Source organism: Bacillus rossius, chromosome 1, assembly GCF_032445375.1.
Source record: "Bacillus rossius redtenbacheri isolate Brsri chromosome 1, Brsri_v3, whole genome shotgun sequence".
NCBI classification, from domain to species: Eukaryota; Metazoa; Arthropoda; class Insecta; order Phasmatodea; family Bacillidae; genus Bacillus; species Bacillus rossius.
This window is the reverse complement of record NC_086330.1, coordinates 262934320-262953488: the sequence shown is the minus strand read 5'-3', so window position 1 is coordinate 262953488 and position 19169 is coordinate 262934320. Positions and strand designations below refer to the sequence as shown.

The window sequence follows — 19169 nt, the reverse complement described above, 5'->3', positions numbered from 1 at the left end:
CTTCAGTCTATCGAGTGGATGCTGCCCCACATCCAAGTGAGCACCGTTGAGCGAGTCAAGATGTTGAAGAAAATAGAAAATGGCAAGAACTTCGATGTGCCATTCCGATCCTGGAGCCTGGAAACTTATCCTGGCTTGCCTCATAGTCAGCGTATCAATTGGATAGTAAAGTCCAGCTTCGCTACGGAAAAACCAAGATACATCATCGTCGGACTTCAGACCGGAAGACAGCTTAATGCAGGAGTAAGTCGCTCCATATTCGATAACTGTCAAATACGTAATGTAAAAATATTTTTAAACAGCGAAAGTTATCCGTACGTTGACATGAACATGGATTTTGAAAGTGGAAGATTTCTTCTAGCATATCAAATGTATGCCAAGTTTCAGCAAGCTTACTACGGTCGGATACAGTCACCGATACTGAGTCCCGACAGTTTCAAGAACAAGGCACCGTTAATGGTGTTTGACGTTTCCAAACAGGATGATCGTATAAATTCAAACATCATCGACTGTAGGATCGAGATAACGACTAGCGGAAATATTCCGCCAAACACCTATGCTTTTTGTCTGATACTTCACGATCGGCTTGCTTCGTACAATTGTCGAGACAAACTTGTGAAAATTATGACATAAATACCGTTTCGTTTTCTATGATAATTTAGTTACATTGTTTATGCCTGATTCCTCTCCAGGACAGCTATTACATTTTTATGACTAATTCCTCTCTTGGCAACAACTATTACATTGTAAAATCCTTATTCCTCTCCAGGAGTATAGGATAGCCGGTCCGGGCGCAGGCTTCAGGCTGTGGTGCTTGGTGCCGGTGTCCGCCATCTTGGATTGTGACGTCACGGCGGCAAAAATTCCTCAAAATTCCTCAAAAATGACTCAAAATGACTCAAAATTTCCCGTTTTCGAGGGAAAAATTCCCGTTTCGAGGAAAAATTAGGATTTCAAAAAACCACAAATGTCTTTTGCCTTAGAAAGAACACCAATTCCTAAAATAGGCTTAAGCATCCTTAACTCAAGCCTCAGTTAAGCCATTTCTAGGAATAAGGATACCATGACCTTTGACCTTGACCCCGGCGGCCATCTTGTATCCGCCATCTTGGATCCGCCATTTTGGATGACGTCATTTCGTTTTCTAGAAAATTCCGGCATTGTGTTATCCGCCATTTTGAATTATGACGTCACGGCGGCCATCTTGGATGAGCGTAACGGGACGTAACGTAACGGGACAAGCAGATCACTGCAGCCATCTTGGATCCGCCATCTGTAAATCGAGCGCCCCACTCATGATGAAATGTTCGTCTCTGTAGCCATATTGATTTTTTTCTGTTCCGCTGCAGGCCGCCATCTTGGATACCATCGACTTTGTTTCTGTTGTTTGTTCCTAGATAGCGCCAGCGTCGCTCTTGATTTTTTTCTGTTCCACTGGAGGCTGCCATCTTGGATACCGTCGATTTTGTTTCTGTTGTTTGTTCCTAGATAGCGCCAGCATCGCTCTTGATTTTTTTTGTTCCGCCGCAGGCCGCCATCTTGGATACCGTCGACTTTGTTTCTGTCGTTTGTTCCTAGAGAGCGCCAGCGTCGCTCTGTCTCATCACATAAGGTCGATGTTCCATTACCTACCATAGTTATTAAGAACCTTATCGACATTTTAAATTTTATTTTTTATGAAAAATATATTGGAAACGCTGTGATTCGAACCATCGCAGCTCTGATCTCTAGGTTGGAAAACATACGCCTTTAACCGCTCAGCCATCGAGACATTTACCAGACCGAAGATTAAATAAGGTATATATAAAAATAACATGCATGTTTGGACTTGTAATTTTTTTTAATTTAAAGTAATAATAGCACCACCTGTTCGAGACAGACCCACCATCTTGTCATTTGGCCGCCATCTTGAAAATCCGTAATTTTTATGCTAGAGATGCGGGAAAAAGTTCAAAATTTATTAAATAAATTGACAATAAACATAATGTTTGATTATATCGATGTACGTCCTTGGTTCGATTCCCGGCGAGAGTAAACGGTCGATCCTTCCTCCATGAAAGCTACCTAGACTGATCTACCACCAGCAGTACCAAGGTATATATCATCAACAGGTATGACATCATGTCCGCCATCTTGTCTATATCCGCTGGAGACCACCATCTTGTTTTTCATCTGCTAGAGTGTGCCGATCCCATGTAGTATAATTATCTGGTCACCATACTTTTGTCCTCAACTGTTGACATTGAACATTGACCTTGAAATTTGACCTTGACCTTGAAAATTGACCCTAACCTTGAAATTTGACCTTGACCTTAGCCTTTGGCCTTGACCTTGAAATTTGACCTTGACCTTGAAATTTGACCTTGACCTTGAAATTTGACCTTGACCTTGAAATTTGACCTTGACCTTGAAATTTTACTTTGTCCTTGTCGACCATCATGGACCCGACATTTAATGTTCAGTACATGCTACCAGGAGCGACCAACTGCTGGAGTACGTCATCTTGTGTGTGTACTCATATTATAGAGTACATTTACATCTGGTTAATTTTATTTTAACCTGCTACAGTGCAGTAATCATTTATTACCGAGGTGCCCCCCGCCATCTTGAAATTCGGACACCATCTTGAAATCATGTAATAATGTAGCTAGAAAAGCGGGAAAAAATCCAAAATTCATCAAAAAAATCACTCATTAACTTACAAATCGAATCGATGGATCCCTGTCCACGGTTCGATTCTTGACCAGAGACAGTTGTAACTAATTATTAAATAAATGTTAGGTTCTGTTTTCCATTACCTTTCGCGGAGTTTATTAATCATTCACTCTACGAAAATCAACTCAAGTCAATATACCGGACCAACGAATTAAATCAGTGCCGATTAGCCTATTATGAAAGTCTAATTTTTCAATAATCTGAATAACATATAAGCCGTTCATGTACAAAGCCACACATATAGATCAATTGCCTTCAGTCCATGAGACCGAGTCATGTCATTATCAGACGTATAGGCTAGTCATTTCAGGACCACATGACCTTCGTAATCCATCGTGACATTTTTATACATTCTAAAGGACCAAGTAACCTTGTAAAATATTTTAGTAACACCAAGAGGTGATAAACTAGTAAATATTCAATCACTACATTTAATAAAAAAATTTAAAATAAAAACAAAAAATACATAAATAGATTCTGCTAGCTTGTAAACTTATCATTGCTGAGCAAAGATAGAGTTCTAGTACAAGCCAGAATTTTATGTATTTTTTGTTTTTATTTTTAATTTTTTTATTAATTTTTTTTATTTCTAAATATTTTTTTTCTGTAATTTTATGATATCAAAGAAAACATGTGTCGTTTTTCTCCGTGTACTCCTGATTATTCTTGCCAATATTATGATGGTTTTCTCCGTGTGCTCCTGATAATTCTTATATATATTTTGATGGTTAATCCGTGTGCTTGCGATCATTCCTGCGGTTTCGGTCAAAGGTCAAAGTCACACCCATCTAAGATGGCAGCCGTGACGTCGCAATCCAAGATGGCGGACCGTGAGAAATCTGAGAAGCACTAGCAGGAAGGACGAACTTCCTTCTCCTTGAAGACTATCGATGCCATTCTTCTTATGCGATCGATAGTGAACAACCCGCATCCCGCATAAAATAAATAAATATTATTTTACCTGCAAGCAAAACGTGACGTCATCTGATATTGAAAAGTGGAACTGCTTGCAGCAAGTACCTTTGCATGAAATAAATTAACTCTCACCACTGAATAGTGCTATTGTAGTCAGTTAGAGACATAAAGTTTCGTAGCCATGCGGCCAATTAGTCATGCATTCTCGTAACCATGCGTTCTGGAAGCTTCGTAGTCCTATAGCCTCGCGATGACGTAACCTTGAAGACTTGCAATCGCATAGTCTCGTAACCTCATGGCTCGTAGTCTCGTAGTCATGATGTATTGGAGCCTCGTAGACTTGAAGCTACGTAAGCAAGTAGCTTTGTAATCTTATAACATAATGCTGATGGTGTAGATGTAGCAAAAGAGAAAATTCCATCGAAGACAGATGTGTCAATTGGAGCCTTGTAGACGAGTAGCTTCGTAGTCAAGAACTCATGCAGACTTGTATTCCTGTATCCACGCAGTCACGTAAACTCGTTTTCTAGAGGCTTCGTAGCTCTGTAACCTCGCAGTCTCGTAAACATGAAGATTCGTAGTCACGTAATCTCGTAACCTTATGGCTCGAAGTCGCGTAGTCCTGTATCCTCGCAGTCACGTAAACCTGTGTACTAGAGGCTTCGTAGCTCTGTAGCCTCGCAGTCTCGTAAACTTGAAGATTCGTAGTCACGTAGTCTCGTAACCTCATGGCTCGTAGTCGCGTAGCCTGGATGTCTTGGGACCTCGTAGAATTGTAGCCTCGCAGTCTCGTAACCATGCGTTCTAGAAGCTTCGTAGTCCTATAGCCTCGCGATCATGTAACCTAGAAGACACGCAATCGCGTAGACTCGTAACCTCATTGATCGTAGTCTCGCAGTCATGATGCATTGGAGGCTTGTAGACTTGAAGCTACGTAAGCAAGAGGCCTTGTAATCTTATAACATAATGCTGATGGAGCAGTTGGAGCAAAAGAGAAAATTCCGTCGAAGACAGATGCGGTAACTGGAGTCATGTAGACGAGTACCTTCGTAGTCAAGTACTCTTGCAGACTTGTAGTCCTGTATCCTCGCAGTCATGTAAACCTGTGTACTAGAAACTTCGTAGCTCTGTAGCCTCGCAAGCCATGTATAACTCGTAACCAGCTAGATCATTTTAGACTCGTAGCCATGTGGTCTCATAGTCTCTTAGACTCGTAGAATTCTAGCCAAATATATATATTTGGAGTTGGTGAGACAAAAGACAGTTGTTGGAGCCAATGACTGTAGGAGCCAATGACTGTAGGAGCCAATGACAGATGGAGTCACTAGACTGATGGAATCAATAGACTGATGGAATCAATGAATAATGGAGCCAATGAATATTGGAGCCAATGAATATTGGAGCCAATGACAAATGTGCGGCCTTTTTGATGATGGTGCTGCCTTTTCGTTGTCGGTGCTTCCAAATGCGCTGCCTTTTCGTTGTCGGTGCTTCCAAATGTGCTGCCTTTTCGTTGCCGGTGCTTCCAAATGTGCTGCCGTTTCGTTGTCGGTGCTTCCAAATGTGCTGCCTTTTCGTTGTCGGTGCTTCCAAATGTGCTGCCTTTTCGTTGTCGGTGCTTCCAAATGTGCTGCCTTTTCGTTGTCGGTGCTTCCAAATGTGCTGCCTTTTCGTTGTCGGTGCTTCCAAATGTGCTGCCGTTTCGTTGTCGGTGCTTCCAAATGTGCTGCCGTTTCGTTGTCTGTGCTTCCAAATGTGCTGCCGTTTCGTTGTCGGTGCTTCCAAATGTGCTGCCGTTTCGTTGTCGGTGCTTCCAAATGTGCTGCCGTTTCGTTGTCGGTGCTTCCAAATGTGCTGTCTTTTCGTTGTCGGTGCTTCCAAATGTGCTGTCTTTTCGTTGTCGGTGCTTCCAAATGTGCTGCCTTTTCGTTGTCGGTGCTTCCAAATGTGCTGCCATTTCGTTGTCGGTGCTTCCAAATGTGCTGCCTTTTCGTTGTCGGTGCTTCCAAATGTGCTGCCTTTTCGTTGTCGGTGCTTCCAAATGTGCTGCCTTTTCGTTGTCGGTGCTTCCAAATGTGCTGCCTTTTCGTTGGTGGTGCTGTCTTTTCGTTGTTGGTGCTTCCTTTTTTGTTGATTGCGCGTAGTACAAAATGTAGTGATTGAATATTTACTAGTTTATCACCTCTTGGTGTTACTAAAATATTTTACAAGGTTACTTGGTCCTTTAGAATGTATAAAAATGTCACGATGGATTACGAAGGTCATGTGGTCCTGAAATGACTAGCCTATACGTCTGATAATGACATGACTCGGTCTCATGGACTGAAGGCAATTGATCTATATGTGTGGCTTTGTACATGAACGGCTTATATGTTATTCAGATTATTGAAAAATTAGACTTTCATAATAGGCTAATCGGCACTGATTTAATTCGTTGGTCCGGTATATTGACTTGAGTTGATTTTCGTAGAGTGAATGATTAATAAACTCCGCGAAAGGTAATGGAAAACAGAACCTAACATTTATTTAATAATTAGTTACAACTGTCTCTGGTCAAGAATCGAACCGTGGACAGGGATCCATCGATTCGATTTGTAAGTTAATGAGTGATTTTTTTGATGAATTTTGGATTTTTTCCCGCTTTTCTAGCTACATTATTACATGATTTCAAGATGGTGTCCGAATTTCAAGATGGCGGGGGGCACCTCGGTAATAAATGATTACTGCACTGTAGCAGGTTAAAATAAAATTAACCAGATGTAAATGTACTCTATAATATGAGTACACACACAAGATGACGTACTCCAGCAGTTGGTCGCTCCTGGTAGCATGTACTGAACATTAAATGTCGGGTCCATGATGGTCGACAAGGACAAAGTAAAATTTCAAGGTCAAGGTCAAATTTCAAGGTCAAGGTCAAATTTCAAGGTCAAGGTCAAATTTCAAGGTCAAGGTCAAATTTCAAGGTCAAGGCCAAAGGCTAAGGTCAAGGTCAAATTTCAAGGTTAGGGTCAATTTTCAAGGTCAAGGTCAAATTTCAAGGTCAATGTTCAATGTCAACAGTTGAGGACAAAAGTATGGTGACCAGATAATTATACTACATGGGATCGGCACACTCTAGCAGATGAAAAACAAGATGGTGGTCTCCAGCGGATATAGACAAGATGGCGGACATGATGTCATACCTGTTGATGATATATACCTTGGTACTGCTGGTGGTAGATCAGTCTAGGTAGCTTTCATGGAGGAAGGATCGACCGTTTACTCTCGCCGGGAATCGAACCAAGGACGTACATCGATATAATCAAACATTATGTTTATTGTCAATTTATTTAATAAATTTTGAACTTTTTCCCGCATCTCTAGCATAAAAATTACGGATTTTCAAGATGGCGGCCAAATGACAAGATGGTGGGTCTGTCTCGAACAGGTGGTGCTATTATTACTTTAAATTAAAAAAAATTACAAGTCCAAACATGCATGTTATTTTTATATATACCTTATTTAATCTTCGGTCTGGTAAATGTCTCGATGGCTGAGCGGTTAAAGGCGTATGTTTTCCAACCTAGAGATCAGAGCTGCGATGGTTCGAATCACAGCGTTTCCAATATATTTTTCATAAAAAATAAAATTTAAAATGTCGATAAGGTTCTTAATAACTATGGTAGGTAATGGAACATCGACCTTATGTGATGAGACAGAGCGACGCTGGCGCTCTCTAGGAACAAACGACAGAAACAAAGTCGACGGTATCCAAGATGGCGGCCTGCGGCGGAACAAAAAAAATCAAGAGCGATGCTGGCGCTATCTAGGAACAAACAACAGAAACAAAATCGACGGTATCCAAGATGGCAGCCTCCAGTGGAACAGAAAAAAATCAAGAGCGACGCTGGCGCTATCTAGGAACAAACAACAGAAACAAAGTCGATGGTATCCAAGATGGCGGCCTGCAGCGGAACAGAAAAAAATCAATATGGCTACAGAGACGAACATTTCATCATGAGTGGGGCGCTCGATTTACAGATGGCGGATCCAAGATGGCTGCAGTGATCGGCTTGTCCCGTTATGTTACGTCCCGTTACGCTCATCCAAGATGGCCGCCGTGACGTCATAATTCAAAATGGCGGATAACACAATGCCGGAATTTTCTAGAAAACGAAATGACGTCATCCAAAATGGCGGATCCAAGATGGCGGATACAAGATGGCCGCCGGGGTCAAGGTCAAAGGTCATGGTATCCTTATTCCTAGAAATGGCTTAACTGAGGCTTGAGTTAAGGATGCTTAAGCCTATTTTAGGAATTGGTGTTCTTTCTAAGGCAAAAGACATTTGTGGTTTTTTGAAATCCTAATTTTTCCTCGAAACGGGAATTTTTCCCTCGAAAACGGGAAATTTTGAGTCATTTTGAGTCATTTTTGAGGAATTTTGAGGAATTTTTGCCACCGTGACGTCACAATCCAAGATGGCGGACACCGGCACCAAGCACCACAGCCTGAAGCCTGCGCCCGGACCGGCTATCCTATACTACTCTCTTCTGCCACAGCTATTACATTGATGATACCATATTTTTCTCCTTGAAACAGCTATTTACTTTATTAATGCCTTATTACTTTGTTGGCAACACATTGTTTATGCCAGATTCTTCTCCAGGACAGCTATTACATTTTTATGACTAATTCCTCTCTTGGCAACAACTATTACATTGTAAAATCCTTATTCCTCTCCTGCCACAGCTATTACATTGATGATACCATATTGTTCTCCTTGAAACAGCTATTAACTTTATTAATGCCTTATTACTTTGTTGGCAACAGGTTTCACATTTAATGCCTTATTCCTCTCCTGGCAATGTATATTACATTGTTAATGCCTTATTCCTCCCTTTTCTATTGTCTTACCATATTAACGCTTATTCCTCTCCTGTCAACAACTATTATGTTGGTGATGGTTAATTCTTCTTCTGGCAATTCTAATACATTGTAAATTAGTTATTCCGCTGCTGGCAACATATATTACATTGTTTGAGCTTTTTCCCTCTCTTGGCAACCGCTAATACATCTTAATTAACTTATGCCTTCCAGGCAAAAGCTAGTACATTGTTAATGACTTTTTCCTTTCCATGTAACAGCAAATATATCATTAATATATTATATTTTTATCGCATAATTTATTACATAGTTAATAACATAATAATCTCTCCTGAAATAGCTTTTACACTTTTGCTTCTTTAACTCTACTAGAAACACTTTTTTTTTTCCTTTTAATGCCTTATTTAATTCCTTGTTAAATTTTTTATGATGATGTCATATTTATTTCCTAGCAACAGATCTCCTTGTTCCTCTGCTGACAACAGTTCAATATTTATGAATTATTCCTCTCCTGGAAACAGCTTTTATATGCCAGTGTGTATTACATTGTGTAAGTTTAGATATTAGAGCCCCTGGTTAAAACTGTACGATGGTTCGCACTCTAAATTTAATTTTTATCGATTGTACACATATGTATGTAGGACGCAACGTACCTGCTATATTGGAGAAAGTTCGCAAAATGGGCTAAAAAAATGTTTTGTGACAGTTAATGCCTCTACTGGTTCATCATTTACATTTTTTATGCATTTTTACAATCTTGGCATAATTTATTTCATTGTTTTGACTTATTCCTCTCCGGGCAACAACGTATTTTGTATATGCCTTATTTCTTTCATGGCAACATCTAACATTGTTGAAGTCGTATTCCTCTCCTAGAGCAACATCTCTTACATTTTTGATGCAATAGTCCAATACAGGTCCATGTTTGACTTTTTGGATGAGTTATTTTTCTCCTGACATCATTTTATATGTTGGTTTTACTCAATCCTCTCCTACTTTCTTAATTAACAAATTGATTTTTATTCACCTCCCAGCAACAAATATTATATTGTTGAAGCCTGAAAAAACTCCAGGCTCCTGCCATTACATTGTTGATTACTGATTCCTCTCATGGTATGAGATAATTTGTCATTGATGTCTTAAACCTATCTTGGCAATAAGTATTATACTGATGATGCCTTGTTTCTCTCCTGGCAATGCAGTTACATGTTAGTGTGTTATTGCTTCTATCCTAGCAATAGCTATTACACTGTTGATGCTTTTTTACTCAACTGTTAAAAAATTACATTAAATAGCTTTTTCCTTTCTTCGTAATATATTACATTGCTGATGCCTTATTTCTCTCCTGCCTCATCTATTACATTGTTTGTCACACTTATCCCTCTCCTTGAAACTTATTTTATATTGTTGTGCATTATTACTCTATCGGTTGGGCATTTACATTGTTAAAGCAACATTCCTCTCCTGACTTCAATTATTATACATTGTTAATGCTTCAATCCTCTCTCGTCAACATTTCTACAGTTTTGAAGCTTATTTCTCACCTGGCAACAACAGTTACATTGTTGATGCCTTATTTCTCTCCTGCATCATCTATTACATTGTCTGTGACTTATCCCTCTCCTGGCAACTTATTTTACATTGTTAATGCTTTATTTATCTCTTTGCCACAGCATTTTTTATGACTTATTCCTCTCCAGAAAACAGCAAAAATATTGTTGGTACCTTATTTCTCTCCTGGCAACAGCAATTACATCGTTGATTTATTGTCTTCTCTTGGCTACAATTTTGACATTTTTTATTCTTGATTTCTCTCCCTACCATTAGCTATTATATTTTTGCTTCCGTATTCGTGTTCTGTCAAAATCTACTATCACATTATGTTGCCTTTTTTATCACCTGTCAACAGCTATTACATGGTTTATGACTTATTCCTCTCCTGGCAACAGATATTATATTGATAATGAATGCCTTTTTCTGACATTCATTATATTGTTGATGCCTTTTTCGTCCCCTGGACACTTACATTGCTAATAACTTTTACCTTTACTGGCAAAATGAATTTTATTGGTAATGGCTTATTCCTATCTTGGACACAGATTTACATTGTTTTGCCGTATTTCTTTCCTGGATAGCTATATATTGATAATGCTTTATTCCTCTTTCTGAAAAATTTTAGTACATTTTATGTTACTTATTCCTCGTCTAGCTACAGGTTTTACATTGTTGATGCCTTATTTCTCTCCTAGGAATAGCAATTAGATTGTTATTGTCTTATTCCTACTTTGGCAATTACTATTATATTGTTTATACTTAAGTCCACTTCTGGCTACAATTTTTACAGTGTGTGTGTCTTATACAATTACTGGCAACAGATATGACATTTTTATGACTCTAACCACTATTGGGAACATATAATAAAAAATGTTAATGCCTCATTCGTCACCTGGCAACAACTTCTACACTGTTGATAACTTATTCCTCTCCTGGTAACAGCTTATACATTGTTGATACCTTATTCCATTTCCTGGCAACAGTTATTATATTTTTATAACTTATACCTTACCTGGGTACACATAGTACATTGTTGATATCTTAATATTCTTCTTAACACAGGTATTACATTGTTTATGCCTTATACCTCTCCTGGTTAGAGATAAAAAAATTTGAATCCTTATTCATCTCCTCACAACAACTTTTATTATTGTTGGCTGATACCTCTCCAAAAGACAGCTAATACATTGTAAATACATTGGCTTATACCTCTCTTGTCTCAGCTATTACATTGATTAGTATTTTCCTCTCCTTGCAACTGCTAATCCTGGAAACGAATTTTAATTTGGTGTTATTTTATATCCTGGACAGCTCCTACATTGTTAATGTTTTATTCTTTTCTTGGAAAACTATTTAAATTTATTGAGCCTTATTCCTCTCCTGGCAACCGATTTTATATTGTTGAAACACTGTTCATCTCTTGGCAACAGCTAATATATTTTAACGCCTTTTTCCTCTCCGGGCAAAATAAATTAAATTGTGGTTGACTTATTCCTCTCCTGGCACAAGCCTTTTCATTGTCGATGTCTTATTCCTCTCCTAGCCACAGCTATTACATTGTTGATTCCTTATTCATCTACTGCAAAACATATTACATTGTTCATGACTTTCCCCCTTTTATAATTAGCAATTGCATAGTTGGCAGCTATTTCTTTTTAACCGACTTCAAAAAAGGAGGAGGTTCTCAATTCGACTGTTCTTTTTTTATGTTTGTTACCTCAGAACTTTCGACTGGGTGAACCGATTTTGATGATTTTTTTTTTTTTTCATTTGAAAGCTGGTGCTTTCCGTGTGGTCCCATTTAAATTTGGTCCAGTTTTGACAATGGCATCCATGAGAACCATATAATTCTTAAATTTGCATTAAGTATGTGCGCGACAAATGGACGAATAACTCAATATCACGCCAACCGAGTTCGATGATTTTTTTTATTGGAAAGAATGTACTTCAGGGATAGTTTGATGAGAGTTTGGTTAGGTTCTGATTATGGGATCCATGACAAAGTGACGGAACTCTTCAATTCTTAGGAGCAAATTATTCTGATATTATTATAACAGCGAATGCAGGTATTTATTGTACCTAAAGTAATTAGTTCTTCAGGTAATAGCGTACTATACAAACCTGCTCGTAAATTGAAACGCTGTTGTGGAAAAAAAGAGTTATTTTGCAAACGGCACATGGTACATCAGCGAAAATATTAATAGCCGCTTTAAAAGATTGTTCATTTGCGATATCCCTACAAACATGACTGACTTGTCGCATTCTACTAAGTCGAAGTGAACGAGTTTCAGGTGTTTCGTTTGATAAGCGATCGTGAACCAATCCGAGTCGGTGGGTACGTTGCTCCTCCGTCTCATTAGATAGATGATCGTGGATTAATCCGAGACGGTGACTACGTTTTTCGATATTTTCCCTATTCAAAACTTTTTTCATGTAAAGCCGCATTTTTGGAAGTCAATTTTTGCGCTCTTCGCAAGTCTCTTTTTAAATTGTCCTCGAGGTAGATTTCCTCTATTGAGATAGGCGTTTCTCCCTGATTTCGTTTGTTACATTTGAACGGCGCTGTCTCATATGAGCAGCACGTTTAGTAGGTCTACCCATATTCAGACAAATTAGTTAGTGTACTTCAGATTCACTAAAAATCAAAAAAATAAACTAACATTTTAACAAAAATTCACCGAATTAAAAAAACCTATTCCAAAACATATTAACATACACTAAAAAATAAAAAAATAATTGCGTATTCTTCTATAACATAATAATACACTTACTTTTTCTACTCATCAATATGTAGGTACGATCTATGTGTTTACCACGCAAGAAGGTAGGTAGGTACCTACCAACTTCAAATCTAACTGAACACATACCTATGAATAACAAACAATGATCAAAATATTTTTTAGAGTTCTCCTAAGTAAAATGAAATGAAAAATATTAGACTATATGGCTGCCAATATGACGCAATCATGGAAGTCATGTGCACCTTGGTATATGTGGTGTAAGATGAAATTTATGAAAAATACGAAACTATTTTATGAGTGAATTCACTGGGAATCGAACCTAGTACCTACAAAATCTCTGATAATCGTGATTTATTATTTAATTTTTTACTTATTACTTTTTTAAAACTAATTTGTTTATAATTGTTGATGAACTTACACTCGGTGTACACTGAAGCCAAAGTGTCAAGCTGCCTCTGCAGGGTGACAGTTGACGGCCACCAGAGCGCAGGGCTGCAGCGCTGCAGACGCGGCGGCGTGTTGCAGGGGCCCGGAGCGGCTGTCGCACCGCGAGATGCAGCTGCTGCTGCGGCGGGAAGGCGGCGACGAGGGCCGCGGCGTGGACTGCTGCCCCTCCGTGCTGGAGATGGTCGAGCCGGAGGGCGGCAAGAACGCCCAGGACATGTACGTGCTGCTGTTCCGCGACGGCGACAAGCGGCAGCGCTTCTACGAGCTGTCCTGCCGCAAGGACGTGGAAGGTAGGCCGAGCTCCCGCCACGATGTGGGTGCGATGGCGCAAATACACAGCCTCCGAGGCAGATCGATACCTGCAATATGACGAATAACACATCAGCTTGGCCTTTTCATAGCTCGTGGGAGCTTTTGTCTAAATGAATTTGACGGAAAAATTTTCTGATACAACCGACCATTGCAAAGGGTGAATAAAGAAGGCTTAAAATAAAATTAAAATAATTCAAACACCCTTAGTAGGCACACTATCAAATCAGTTAGAATTGTTTGCAAACCCTACAAATGATATCTAAAACTTGTCTGAAACAATTTTTGAAAATACATACCATTATTACAAAACCATTATTGCAAGGGGTAGAAATAATCTGGGGTTGGATTCAAAAAATAAATAAAACTTCCTTGCCATTGTAATATCGAATCCATTCTTATTTTTTTTCTAACTTTCTAAATATTTTCTAAAACTTTTGTTAAAATAAATTTTTATGTAACCAACCACTACTGCACGGGGTGGAAATAACAAGTTTTGAAAGGAAAAAATATTACTTTTTAAAACAGATAATAATAAAACAATAAAATCCGTTACAGTTAATTGTGATAATCCTATACTTTATCTAAAACTTTGGCTGAAACAATTTTTGATGAAACGAATTATTATCTACTGTAACAACCGGGGTTGAAAAAAAATTCAAAACTTCCTTACTATCAAATGCGTTGAATAAATTTCAAACCATCATAATAGTATCTTAAACCTTCATGCAAAGCAATTTTTCAGACGAATATGTTATTAGTACAAGGGATGAAAAATAGTGTTAAAAGTTAAAAAAAAAATGGAATAACTACCTTAGTTGGCATAATATGAAATTCGTTCTAAGCTATTTAATGCTTGATGCATTGTGTTCAAAACAATCATAATATTTTCGCTGCATGCAAAATGAGAAAATGTTTAACAAATAATTTTGTAATATTGGAGAACATAAAGAACATTAAGTTCTTAAATATTCCACAAGTTTATAGAAGATTCTGAAATATTACCAGAAGTAATAGGTACTTAGAAATCTACCTACGCCTGTAGGATGAACAGAAATATTTTTTTTTTTTTTACATTTATGACAAAGACACAAAAATTTGCAGATTATTTTTATTTTCGTCAGTACTTCTGTTGTAGACATGCTTATTACTAATTATTTTATTGTATAAGTGCATTATATCGCCATTAGAATGAAACCATTTTGGAACGATTATTATTACGAATGGTTTTAGTTTCATATTTGTTGAATATTACACTATATGTATTTATGAATAAAGGCAATTTATAAAAAAAATGTTAAGGAGTCTTTCAGTAGGTACTCGCCAGCGATGTGTAACATCTAACCTTGGTAACGAGCAAATTTATGTGTCCCCATGTTGCAAATACACTTATAATACGAAACTCGGACACGAAATTTAACGTAGACTTCTTTAAAATAATTCCAAGCGTGATAAGTATAAGAAAAATCTTGTTTTCAAAACTAGATTTCTGGACGCTAATCACACGTAGTTTCCGCACCCACAGCTACAATGCGCTTAAGAAGCAGCTACATCGACTATCGAATCATTCGATTTGCAGCCCGGAATTTTAATCTTTGTAATGAAACGGCTCCAATAGAAGCGGAAAAAGACTTGAAAAAGATATTAAACACCGGCTTTGGACCTGATTTTCATCAAGGATTTTTTTTTTTGAAATGCTGTCCATCTTGTTAAAATTAATTAAACAGTTGATACTATAAAGTTATCTTTTGTGTTTGTGAACCGTGGTTCGCGCCACCCGCCACAGATGGCAGCGCCGGCGGCTGTGCTTGCAGGCAGGCCGTGCCGCTTCATGGACCGGCGGCTGCACAACCAGTCGCGCTGCGTGCAGAAGTACTCCTACTCGTACGCCATCGTGCAGGACCCGGAGACGTCCCACGCGCACCACCACCGCCACGGCGACCAGAACCTCTCCAAGAGCTTCCCGTCCTTCTCGTCGGCGGCGGGCGGCTCCAGCTGGATGCTCGACTACATCCGCATCCGCAGCGGCTGCAGCTGCGAGGTGTCGCCCAAGCCGAAGAAGAAGCGCGCGGCCGGCAAGAGCAAGAAGGCGCGCGGCAAGAGACTCGGCGACGACTCCGCGTGAGAGCGCGTCCTGAGCCGGCGTCACTCCGCCACGCGAACTCGGTCGGCTGCAGCGAGTGTTCCCAACTACCTGGAGATATACCTCACACGGCACACGCACCTCTTGCACGAGTTTCACACTGTAACATCTTGGCTGTGTTACAATGCTAAGTTCCAGTTATGTTTCAGACATGTTACAGCATTCAATTCCAGTTAGGTTTCTGAAATGTTGCAATATTAAATTCCAACTATGATTCAGAAATGTTACAAAATTCCATTTCAGTTACGTTTCAGAACTGCTACAACATTAAAATCCAGTTATGTTTCAAAAATTCCAATGTTAAATTTCAGTTATGATTCAAAAAAATTACATCAAATTCTATTTGTGTTTCAGAAATCTCACAGTGTTACATTTATGTTATGTTTCATAAATGTTACATTATTTTGTTGTAAGGTATTGACTTTTTATTTAATTTTCTTTGAACCAGCTTCGAAGCATGATTTTACATGCATGGGGGCAAAATAAAATCACGTAAATGTTCACAGTACACACTTGATAATGGAAATTATATTTTTGGGATTTAATTTATAACATTTGCTTTAATGGTATGAAACTCAGTGTAAAATCACTTTAATTATTTCCATTTATCATTGTTTTACCCGTACAGCTGTTGTAAAATCTGCCTCTTTCATTCCAAGTGTTCCATTGATGGTTGTAAATGAGGAAGAAATCGAAAGAAACAGCAGCCTATATATCTCTGGGTTGTTGAGTGCTGAACAGACAGTTTCTGGGCAGTTATTTATTGTTACGACCTCTTACTCTTCCGCCAACGCGCTATGTATCCTGTAATTGAAACCCCTTCATTGTTGTGCTTTATTAAAATGCTACTTAACCATTAGAGTGCAGGCACTTAATGAATTACGTTTAAAGTATTCTGTCGATGGCACACGAACTACATGAACTGCGACCTGTTTGGCTGCATCATTCTCACATCCCTAACACCTTCATCGTAGTGGCTGAAAAGATGACAGGGTAAAATACAATGACTTAGTTAGTAAAATATAATTCTGATAATAATTTATGGGACAAATGAACCACACAAAGCTATTTAATAGATTATAAATTAACATTTTTTCAGTAATTTTTTATGATGATTTTTGTAATAATGTTTTTTATTCACTTGTACATTGTTTCTTTCTAATCTTTCTGTGTATTAACTACTGTATATGAGTGAGTGTCAGTAGCTTTGTACAGTGCCTATATTGTATTGTTAAATTAGCATGGTGCTCAAACTTTTATTTATAAATTTTATTTTTTTTTGCTAATATAGTTTCACTTTGATAAACAAAAGGAACTCTGAAATCTACGTATGTGATAGATAAATGCAGGTTGCTCTGTAACTGGTTTCCTCAGAACATGTTTTTATTATTATTTATTGTTCCTCATATAGTTATTCAATTAAATTTGCCAAAATTAATGCAATCTATTACAATGATCAAACTTTATGTTTAATAGTATTAAATCAGTATAATACAATGAATATAAATCATAAATGTGTGAGCAAACATTAAAAAATATGGTTTTATTTAACCCTGAAATATCTAGTGTGTGTTATTGTTACATTATTTTTCTTGATATTTAAACTTTTACAATTAAAAATAGCATATAAAATATATATAATCAAATCTTTGAAGAAATGTAAATAATAATATATAATAGGGAATTCCGGCGTAGGCTTCAGGCTAAGGTGCAAGGTAAGGATCAACGACTGGAGCCCGTGGCTGCCATTTTTATGACCTTGACCTTCAAAATTCTTTGAAGTTGACTCAAAAGGCCCAAAAAATTGACTCCAAAAATGGTTCATTTTTAGTTTAAAATCCCAGTTTTCAAGGAAAACTTCCTGTTTTGTTTCACAAAAAATGCAGGTGGCTCTAAATGTCCTCACGTGGCTTAAATTCCACTAAAAAAATATGTTTTTTATTCAGTTCAATTATCTGAATCTCATTATTGACCTTAAACCTGATCTCGACTGAAATATGGCACCTCGAATGGAGTTCAATGCCTCGATCACGTCCCCCCCCCCCCCCCCCACCCTAAAACCACAAAACAAAAATATATATATATTTAAAAAAATAATTATCATGAATGTTTTAATGCGCATACTTCAAAGTTCTCGTTGCAACCTGACGAGGTCAGTTTAATACAATTAATAAAAAATTATCACAATTTTAAAAAAAAATATTTTTTTTTCAAAAAAATAATATTTAAATAAAAAAGCATTTTCGTCATTGATCATTACTTCTCAATACGTACCAGACACTGACTCCCTCTACCACTAGTAAGGCATATATTACTCCAACCAGTGTTATGTCATGGCAACCATTTGGCCACCATCTTGGATTAGCTTGTTAGAGTGTGCTGCCGCCATATTGGATTTGTTTGCGCGCTATAATGAACTAATGTCAATCACCATATCGTCAGGTCTCATAGCATTCGCCATCTTGTCATCTTGAAAATCCGTAACTATCAATAAAATTCAAATATTATTTAAAAAATGACATACTTATATAGTGATTGACACAGTTGATTCCAGTCCTTGATTCAATTATTTGGTGCGATCCTTGGTTGGTGCAAATAGGTACCTAATTTAGAATAAAAATACATAATTATTTATTTGATTAAATATGAAAATGTCCCTCCTCACTAGCCATCAGTAAGACCCCCATGTCATGCTGATCGCCGTCTTAAAATCCAAATTATAACCTGTGTGTTTTAGGATAAAAATAATAAATGAGTTGAGGTCACGTAAGATACTCCTTTCTTGGGGGATAAACGACGTAATTCACAACAATAAAGACTTTATTTTTATTTTGGTAGAACACTCAATGAAGATAAAGGAAATTCAATAGCTATATGTGTCGGCTAGTTTCTTTCCTGTACGGTAAATTCCAGGGTATGATTATATATGTATCTTAAGAGGTTAAAAGTTGATTATAAATATAACTTAAAAAATAATTTTATAAAAATAAACATTTATTAAGACAACAACCGAATACATAAACTACCAATTCATTATTTAGTAACTGAGTTTACATCAGATAAAGTAATCGTACAAACGACAGTGCTTAAATAAACGTGATACACTTACTTTGTAGTGACCATAACCGTCAGGAGAGTGTCAGAAACTCATATTAAACGTATATATACTACTTTTTACTTGACTAACGGAACAATAAATATTAACTGAAATATTCTCAGCTATAAAGACAACTATTCGGGACAGAGAATTTCTTTAATGTACCTTGACTGCTATTTCACGAGCCCCTTGGACGTCGACCAACCAAGTGAAATTTAAAGACTATCATATTCTTAGCTTCTCTTCTTATATATCCTAACCTACTCTTTACAAGGACGAGCCCTAACCCACCCAGTGGACCTAACTATATCTACATCTTCATCTACGCAACGCGTGTCCTTAGAGGGTCATACAGCATCCACTCTCAGTGAGCCGTAAAT

The 19169-nt window shown here is 37.8% G+C and overlaps 1 protein-coding gene across 1 annotated transcript in view; it reads left to right on the top strand.

Moving 5' to 3' along the window:
* The window catches only part of LOC134530057 (uncharacterized), a 605495-nt gene extending 588244 nt beyond the window's left edge, over positions 1-17251 (top strand). Inside the window, exons 4-5 of the mRNA XM_063364610.1 lie at positions 13319-13530; positions 15364-17251. Coding sequence (XP_063220680.1) covers positions 13319-13530; positions 15364-15674 — 523 coding nt within the window. The 3' untranslated portion in view covers positions 15675-17251. The remainder of the gene's footprint in view (positions 1-13318; positions 13531-15363) is intronic.
* Positions 17252-19169: the final 1918 nt, after the last annotated feature.